The 10,452-nt window shown below is 36.9% G+C and overlaps 1 protein-coding gene across 1 annotated transcript in view; it reads left to right on the top strand.

Moving 5' to 3' along the window:
• Positions 1–10,173, top strand: part of Smp_146950 (hypothetical protein) — a gene marked incomplete at both ends in the record, with an annotated part of 126,748 nt that extends 116,575 nt beyond the window's left edge. The window contains 4 exons of the mRNA XM_018796423.1: positions 3,165–3,464; positions 5,552–5,653; positions 7,575–7,904; positions 10,049–10,173. Coding sequence (XP_018650637.1) covers positions 3,165–3,464; positions 5,552–5,653; positions 7,575–7,904; positions 10,049–10,173 — 857 coding nt within the window. The remainder of the gene's footprint in view (positions 1–3,164; positions 3,465–5,551; positions 5,654–7,574; positions 7,905–10,048) is intronic.
• Positions 10,174–10,452: the final 279 nt, after the last annotated feature.

Below are 10,452 nucleotides of genomic sequence, written 5' to 3'. Positions count from 1 at the left end.
CTATCAGGACTCAGTAGTCCACTGGATAACGCGATGGTGTTTGAAGTAAACGGTACTGGGTTTGAGTCCCAGAGTGAACATCAACTCTGTGATGCGGGTACATCCAGTTGACGAGTCCCAAATAGGACGAAACGCGCGTCCTGGATTCCCTTGCTAGCCACTATCCATCTTTTGGTAGCCATGAAAGTGTCTTGCTGAAGTACTAATTCCCTGAGGAAATGTAAACTCAAATAACCAGGATGTCGTAATAGAATGATTACGTAATAGCGAGTACTAATAATAGATTTAGTGAATAAAATCAGACGATTAAAATGATTAAAATGTTATACTTACAATATTTAAAGGTCATAGAGGTGTAAAAATAAATAAGTGATATGATCATAAGGGGCTTTTTGTGGAGATTTTAGTAATTTTATGGTTAAGATCATAAGTCAATTGAAGCTAGACCAACATGGAAAACCTGAAAGCACAGCTCTAAAGCCGTTCCGTCCTATTATGGGACTTATCAGCAGTGCGAATCCACGATCCCACCTCACGAGATTCGAACCCAGGACCTACCAGTCTCGTGCCAGAGCACTTAACCCACAGACCACTGGGCCGGTATCCATCGGTGTTGATGTCTAACCTCAACCAATCCACGAAATTGCGCGACCAACTTCCATTACACTGAGGTAGATACCTGTTTCTACATGACATGGATTAGCTTCACTAGTTACGATTTCTCACTAGAACTCCAGGAATTACCTCATGGAGCCAGTCACTAGTGAGCATATGATCATTATCACAAGGGGGTTTTTGTGGAGATTTTAGTAATTTTATAGTTAAGATCATGAGTCAATTGAAGCTAGACCATGATATGATGTGTATTCATGAGTAAAATATTGAGAATATAAGACAAAAGTAAAAAAAAGGGGAAATGGAATAATAATAATAATAGTAATAATATTAAGGCCATGGTAACGATAACGGCAAGACTTACTTCTTTTGTACGCATAGTTCTGGTTTAAGCTCATGGATAGTAAGATCTTCGGCTATTTTTAAGAGTTGGATACAAAGAAATCTAGGTAGATTTGAGTGAATCATATAAGCAACCTTAAAATCAGACTATGGATCTGTAGAATGTCTACATTCGATTAGGTTTTCAAGTATAGAACTCCTAACTGCTTTCCTTTCACCCTTGTAGAACGAAACTATGATATATTCTCGTATCCGAGTTGAAAGTGAGCGCTGGCTACAGCCGATGTACCTTTAATGTACCTTTTATTGTTTAAATGGGAGTTATGCAAATATAACAAGAACTATCATTTATTTTGTGTAGATTAATGGCTTATCATTCATGACCATATTATCTATCAGTCATAAAACTGCATTTTTCAATTATTATTATTATTATTATTATTACTATTATTTAAACACATAAACGTTGATAGAAGGATACACGAAGTATAAATGCGCCACACTTCGTCATTTGATTTGTGTGAAGGCTGGAATATTGCTCGGGAGCCTAAACTGAACCAGGTGGTTTTCTTAGAGGGGACCACATCCCGGACCTTTTACCCAGAGGTCTAATCCACAACGCAGTGGAGCAAAGTTAAGAAATGTAGTCTCATAGTAGCCCGTGACCAACGATAGATTCATACGCCAATTATTCTCTCAGAATCCTCGAGCCTATTTACACAATTGGCTTGGGATCAGGGTTTTCCAACTCCCCTAAGTGAATCCTCCATGTTCACAACCAGCCTGGTTAAAGCGCCATACATTCACTTTTCGTCCCCTCACTTTCGTAAACAACAGTAATTTCGTGAGAAGGCAGTGAATATGTCTTCCCTGATAGTGGCTGTATGCACGTGACCATGTGTTAGTATTTCGAGATAGTGATCTGACTCTCTCGACCCTTGGTAGTACCAAGGCATTTTGTGGCTACAATCTAAAGCAGCATAACAGTGCTTAAAATAAATTTTTATTTTACACTATGTAATCTCCACTGCAAGATGCTACAAACAGCTTTTTATTATGATTTATGAACGATTTAATCTTCAAATGTAGTTATTTCTTTTAAAAGCTTTCCATAAGGTCAGTTTTATTGGTTGGGGGTAAACTCCACGTTGTCAAGTCATTTCACTTTATCATAGTCAGTAATTACAATCAGTCAGTTGTAGATATTCTACAATAATTTCTATTATTGAATTAATCGAATCTATTTCTTTTGCTCTGTTGTAATTTGTCTTCCATCATGACTGACTGCGCTACACCTCACCCGTTCGCATCATGATGGAGTGCTATTTTCATCGTAGAAAACTTTGCATTTTTTATGTCAGCAAGCGACAACGACAAAGAACGAAACACACTCTCCATCATGCATTACAATAGTATAAATAATGATTCCCACACTCATTTTGGTTGACCTCCAGGTGAGAGGCGAAAAGAGCTAACGACAGTGGAGTTTATCCTCATTCGTGTTATTAAAAACTGGATTTTGAATTTAGCATAGAAACCAAGAGGTCATCACTATAATTCCGATTAGTTTGTCAATAGGATATGGATACGCTCTTAAATTGGTTATTTTAAAACATTAGCCTTCTTAAATCTTCTAACAAGTTAGATGATATATCTAACAATAACAGATTATATTGACCAGTAATCAATATGTGAACGTTTTTTCTAGAATCGGAATAAATCAATGTTAGATTCGTCTTCAAAATAGTTGAGATCGTGGGTCAATTGAAACTAGATCACTAGGGAAAACCTGGAAGCATTGGACGGCCGTTTCGTCCTATTGCATGACTCCTCATCAGTGCGTATACACGATCCCAAACCGCGAGATCAAAACCCAGAATCTATCGGTCTCACGCGCGAACGCATAACCTCCAGACCACTGAGCCAGTATCCAACTGTGTTAATGTTCAAATTCAACTAGTCCACGAAATCGGGCGACACATCCACCATTATCTTCAATGAATTAATGTCTCACAACAGATCTGGTTGTTCCACTGGTCACACAATAGAACGAAACGGCCGTTCGATGCTTCCAGGTTTTCCATGGTTGTCCAGCTTCTTTAGACTCATGATCTCGACTATTAAAATTACTATATTATCCACAAAAATCCCCTACTGATATTAAAATCTATTTTTCTTCATTTAAACAGATACAGTAACTGGAAAAGTTTTAACTGATGGAAATCTTCATTTTGGTTGGAGATTACTTGGTGTATACGGTGAAACAGTTCCAGAAGCTGGTCTAACTAGACAATCAGTACAATCTTATACAATAGATGATGGTAATACTGGAGTATTAATTATAGAAGATGCAAGACCATCATCAAATCTACCACAACCAAGTGCACGTATTCAATGTTTAGCTACATCATATAATGATGGAGTGACATATTATAGTACACTTGTAGATTTAATAGTTTATCCAGAAGAAATTCCAGTAGATCATGTGAAAGATGTGAAAGATAGAGGTAAGAAAGTTGCTTAGACTGTTTTAATAAATTTACACTGCCTAATCCCTGTTAGCTTTGAGTTCACTTTAGTGTAACTTATTTATAAAGTAGAGGTTTTCTGTCATGGAAACTGAACTAAAAATTTTTTGTAAATAATCTAGTAATACTACTCAATTGAGATAAGATGGTGGTTGGAGGTGGTCAACAGGAAACCCTGTACCCGGGTTTCGTGCTACTTGGCACTCGTCGGCAAGGTTTACCTGTAATCTTGAGAGAACTGGTGCTCCCCGACGGATTCGATCTCGTGTCATTCAGCTTCATAGTCAGAGACGTTACCACTGAGATATTCGGGCTGCGACCGACCTCCTGTAGGACTGGGATGTAATTGACTGATCACTGGGTGGTGGTGATCACTGTCATGCGTGTCAAGTCCTTCTTAGTGTTCATCGAATGCTACTACTCAATTGAGTTTACTAAATGAAGTGTTGAAGGTAGGTGAAGGTTCAAAATATAATCTACTAGCTAACACGACAATGATCTAACCAATAAGCCAATATACCTTATGATTAATTAGGGCACAGAAATACCTGGGAGGAAAAACGGAACAGGAGTCTCAACAATTCAGTAAGCACAAATTGCATGTACTCGCATTTAGGTCATGGCATTTAACATTTAACATTCATGTTGAACGATCTATTAATTGAAATCAGAAAGCATAACCGTAAGAATTTGGATTGTAAATGAACCTGAATTAAACTTCATTTTGTGGTTTAGTTAGCATTTAGTGGACTCATTCATTTTGAAGTCAATTGGATTGGATGATGTTATCGACAGTTTCATCACTTTAGTGGTTCGGTATCTGACTCCAATTAGATCGTATGAATGATGTTGTTGAGTAATGTAAGCTACATATTTACTCCGAAAGGTCAGAGATACAATTATTCTACTCATTGGGATATGACAAAATAAATATTTCTCATTAACTTTCAACCCACAGTTAAATTTATTTGAAACTATCAAATTCAACTTACTATTGTTTTTTTGAATCTTCCCATTGACGTTTAGGACTGCAACTGGTCAGTCTCTTATTGGTATACGTGCATACTGTGCGTATTGCCTTAATTTACAAGCATTGTAAGCAAAGATGGATAGTGGCTGGTAGTGGAATCCAGGACGCGTGTTTCGTCTTATTTGGGAGTTTTCATCTGGATGTACCTGCATCTCTGAATTGATGTTCACTCTGGGACTCAAATCCAGTACCTTTCGCTGCAAACGCCATCGCGTTATCCACTCGGCCACTGAGTCCTGATGTATTTGACACGGAAATTACAAACTATCACACTAAAATCTAACAACCATACAATAAATAGTTAATTTGCTAACTGCCAATCAATTGTCTCAATCTTGATTGTTCCTTCGGCAAATGTCAGTCCATCGTCTCCCATTATTATTGTTCATGCATTTTCATACCAATTGCGTTTCCTTTCCGTTCTTTCCTTATCGATCTTCTAGTGATATACATTCAATGCCTGACCATCGTTATATACTACTTATTTGGATACTATCAGCCCATACCACAGTATGACCTATGTAAAGAGCAGTGAACAGAATGATTATCAAAAGGGTCAAAATATCACTACCAATAATAACATCAAATGATCAAACATCTGTCATTTAGTTCGAAGAGATTAAATGATAACATTCAATCATAAGTTTAAACACTAGAACTCAGGAGTTAAAATAAGATAACTTGTGAATACATTGGTTTCACTGTAATTGATTTCAACTCATTCTACCGTAAATGTTTAACCATCAGCCACGACTGCCACGTGGACTAATACTAAATAACCGACATCTCACCATAGGTTAGGAATTTCAGATATTTCAGTACAACTTATTCAATATGCCATCACCTTTACGAATTGATGTCATTCATATTGTTTTGATAGCTTACATGTTTGTTCACTACGCTTGTGATTGTAGATAGCCATACCCATGTCTAACGCATTTGAAGTATCTTGTTTATAATATATAACATAACTAAAAAATACAAGTCTTTATGAATAACCAATTTCATTATTCTCATACATATATATTCTTTTTAGAAAAATTAAATCGTCTTTCTGTGAGTGTCATTGGTTTAGATGATCGTGGAAGACTATCTGGCACTGAAGGTTCTTCAGTAAAATTAGAATGTATTGCTACAGGTAAGTATTACTTAATTCGGTTAATATATACATAGTCAACTGATTCATTCATCATAACTTGTAAAATCCATCGTATGTTCCTACTAAACATTGATTACTTACTTACTTACTTACGCCTGTTACTACCAATGGAGCATAGGTCGCCGACCAGCATACTTCAACCCAATCTGTCATCGCCCTTCCATTTTAGTTCTATTCAATTTTTGTTCATTCTTTTCATATCGGTCTCCATTTATCGGCGTAATCTGTTCTTTGGTCTTCCAGCTATCATTTGATCTTTAAGATTCCATTGAGGGCTTGCCTTGTGATGCAGGTGGGTGCTTCCCTCAATGTGTGTCCTATCCACCTCCAGCGCTTCTTCCTGATTTCTTACTCCACTGGAATCTGGTTTGTTCGCTCACACAGTAGGATCTTGTTGACAGTGTCTGGCCAACGGATCCGAAGTATCTTGCGTCGACAACTGTTAATAAACACCTATATCTTCTGGATAATGGCTCTCATAGTTCTCCACTTCTCCACCTCATACAGTCGAGCTGTCTTAACATCTGTATTGAAAATTCTGATCTTGGTGTTGGTTGTCACACAGTTGTTTTGAGTTTCAGATGTTCTTCAATTGTAAATATGCTGCTCTTGCTTCACCGATCCGTGCCTTCAAACTTGCATCAAACCTACCGTGTTCATCAATGATGCTTCCCAGATGTGTAAAGATTTCCACATTCTCCAGAGCTTCATCGTCAAGTGGTATTCGATTGGTGCATGTTGTATTGTATCAGATGGTCTTTCTTTTCCCTTTGTTTATATTGAGACTAAACAGTGATTCCACTTAATTAGTCGGTATTAAACAGTGATTATCAATAGTTTAAATCATTCTTATAAGTGTAATCATTAACATAATGTTACTATGAGATTGAAACTGTTCAATGTAGAAACTAAGGGATAAACTAAGTGTTCACTGATCTATACGTATAAGTAGTTTTAACTAATTTTGTTTAATCCTAAATGCTTACGAATCTTTATTGAATAAACTATTGAATAAATATGTATATAATTACTGAGCCTATGTGGTGATCGGTATTCGATATTATCCTTCGTATATTGTTCGTCCTGATAACCGTTACTGGTTACCTCTACGACGGTGTATAAGTTAAATGTCGAATACGAAGTGTTGATTACGTTTGCTATTGTACCACGCACAGATTGCCAAAATTACAGGCATGTTAAGCAAGCATGAAAGAGTAGTGTCGTATAGCAAAAGAGTGAGCGTGCGAATTATCGAGTGAATGGACGAATGTGAGAGTCAACGAGTCAGCGAGTCAGTGAACAAGATTAAGATGTACATACATGCACGTATATGGAAATGAATGAATTGACGAATCAATTAAGCGACTAATGGTAAGGCTAGCAGCATGAATATATACGTAGACAGTAAGTAATGCTCAAGCATAAATATTCATACAAGTGCAACAATAATAAACGTACAATAGTCAAAGCCAATGCGCACCATTGGTTTGGAATCAGGATTTTCCAACTCCCCTAGGTGGAATTTTCGTGTCCATCAACCCGGTTAAAGAGCAGTTTATTCGCTTTTCGTCCTCGCAATTTTGTATACAACACCGATGCCACGAGAAGGTAGTGAGTAGGACTTCCCTGGAAGAGGCTACATACGTGTGGCCATATGACAGCATTTTGAGAGGGGGAGCGGACTCTCGGACTCTCGGCCGTACCAGGGTATTTGGGGGCGATGAGATAGTTATTCACTACTTACTGATGTCTATATGAAGTCTATATTGGAGTTATGTACCTTAAACGTTGTGACATAAACTTTATGTTAATTTAGTTCATCTACCTATTTAGTAGATAAGTAGCTAAATCCTTTCAATTTCATGTTAATTATATGCATATATTTCTTTCCAATAATAAGATCGTTCAACTAAACAACGTACCAAGGAATCTGTATTATACGGTTGGGAATTCAGTCGTTTAGATGGTACACCCGTGGATACAACATCATTAATTGGAGTAGGAGATAGTCGATTAGAAGTAAATGAAAATCATTTAATTCTACAAGGATTAAAACAAACAACATCCATACTTGGCCGTTGTCGTGTAATAGTTCCATTGGAAGAATCACATGATGAAGATGCACAATTATCTCGAACTGAAGAAATATTTTATTCTCCTCATTTTCGTTTCGATATCATTGATAGTGATGGTACTGGACGTAGAGATTTTATTGCACCTATTCAACCAAGTAAGTCTTTGGTCAAATTAGGAAATGTTTTTTTGTTCTATCTTAAAGTACTCAGGTCATTTTAAGCAGAGATGGATAGTGGCTAGCAGTGGAATGCAGGACGCGTATCACTTCGTCCCATCTGGGGCTCGTCAGCTGGATGTATCTGCATCTCAGACTAGTTGATGTTCACTCTGGAAATCAAACCCAGTACCTTTCGCTTCAAACGCCATCGCGTTATCCACTTAGCTACTGAATCCTGATAGCCACTTGGTTGTGCAATGTGGTGAAGTTTAAATTCATTGAGTATTGTTTGTTTGAATCTTCTCATCAAATTGTTAGGACTGCAACTGGTCAGTGAATTAAGCCCATAGGAAGGGCAAATATGCACCAGTATGCACAATATGCCACATTAGTGACTGATCTGTTTCTGTCTTAACATATCGGTGAGAAGATTCAATCAAACAATACCTCAAGAATTTACTCAAGTCATTATTCAAGAAATTGTGTGGTAAGTTTGCATGAACAACATTAACTGTTTGCGCATGATTAGGCTTTGGACAAAGAATGTTTGAAATTCCCTCTCACTAGATATATTTTACAAGAATATGTAACTAAGATCCTCACATGATAGTAGCTAATGTGTTGGATATTCATGTTAGACTAGCTACTCATAGCAGAAGCCGCCTAGGATCAGTCCAGAAGTCTGACTGAAGACCTTTAAATCTTATGGTAAGGGAGTTACTTTTGAATACTGTGTTGGTATCGTAGCTCTAACAACAATCTCTTACACTACCGTGAAAACAACACACATTATCATTATTAATAGTTACCATGCACTGACCATAACATGAATTTGATACGATTAAAATGAAACCAATTAGTACTTTCAATGACGTGTGATGACATCACTTATTCAGTTAGTTATATAATCTACCCTTGTGAACCAGAGTAATTTAGAAGTGGTTTTCAGGAGAACCAGACACCATCCAGACTTTCATGTGACAACCCAAACAACACAGCTCAGTTCCGTTTAACAGGAAAGCCATCACTTATTATCTTTTTATTTATTATTGATACTGTCTTATGGACAGATCATTTCAGAATCAAATTACATAACATAGAGTTTATGTTGAAGAGAGTTGACTATCTCAATCTCTTATTCATGTTCTTTTCAAGATATTAAAAGGACTTAATTGTATGCAATTGAATGAATTATCAGTTACAAATTGTATGAATTTTAAGTTGATAGTAATGATCATAGTTGTTGGTAAGATTCGGGGTATCCCAAAGGGACCCTGAAAAAGTCGGGAAATATTTCATTCAATTAACATTGAGTAGAATTTTTTCAGAGACTTCTAGAATGCGAAGCACTATGTGTCACATTTTTGACTGAATGATAACCTATATTGCTACTATGTTTAGTAGCATTTCAGACTCTACCGGAAAATCAAAGTCATCTGAAATACTATCGAAACCCTAGATTTTCTGTACATAAACTAACCTTAGAGTACAGCTTTCTTTCCACATTTCGTGCTTTTTCTTTCGTGTTCAAGTTGTCGTGTAGATTTAGTTTAGGGGTTATTAGAAGAGCTTAGGAAAGTGATTTAAGAGTTCAGTCAGAAGATCATTTTTATTTTTTATTTAAACACATATATATTGGTACATGGAAGCACCAGATAAATATGCGCCACACAAATCTCATTCGGTTTGCGTGAGGACTGTGATACTGCCCAGGTGTCAAAACTGAAGCAGGTGGTTTTCTTAGGGGCCCATAACCAGAGCCTCTGACCTAAAGATCTTATCAACAAGGTAGTGAAGCATTGTGAGAGGTTGCAGTCCCATGGTAGCCGGTGACCAACATTTGGTTCATGCGCCATTTGTTCCCTTAGGATACTGGAGCCCATGTACACCATTGGTTTAGAATCAGGGTTTCCCAACTCCCCTAAGTGAACTTCCCGTGTCCACCAATCCGGTTAAAGCGCCGGAGATTCGCTTTTTGTCCTCTCACTTTCGTGAACAACACCCCCGTCAGAAGATCTATCAATAGTAGTCGTAACTGTAATCGTATAGGTGTTAGCAGTAGTAATAGTTGTTGTTGTTATTGTATTATCATACTTCTAATCAATCTCTATCATGATAAAATTTGCTTTGTTTTCTTATAGTTATACCAACAAAAGATAGTGATATTTTCATTAAAGTTGATGGATTAGATGAGAATGGTGCGTTATCAGCTAATAAAGGAGATAGTGTAGAATTAAAGTGTATTGCAATGAGTAAGCAAGTTTGATTTTTCTTAAATGTTTATTTACCACTTTCCGAATTACACTTGATATTTATTATCAGAAGGGGTTTTTGTAGAGATTTCAGTATTTTCATAGTTGAATTCATGAGTCAATTGAAGCTAGATCACCAAGGAAAACCTGCAAGTACTGGACGATCGTTTCGTCCTATTGTGGGACTCCTCAGCAGCGAGCATCCATGAGGTCGTGGAGTTTTAACTTACTATTTACTTTACCATAACCGATTTGATATTTGAAACCTTCTGTTTTATCTGGGTAATATTACA

This window comes from Schistosoma mansoni, chromosome 2, assembly GCF_000237925.1.
Source record: "Schistosoma mansoni strain Puerto Rico chromosome 2, complete genome".
In the NCBI taxonomy this organism is placed as follows: domain Eukaryota; kingdom Metazoa; phylum Platyhelminthes; class Trematoda; order Strigeidida; family Schistosomatidae; genus Schistosoma; species Schistosoma mansoni.
This window is presented reverse-complemented; position numbering and strand designations above follow the sequence as displayed.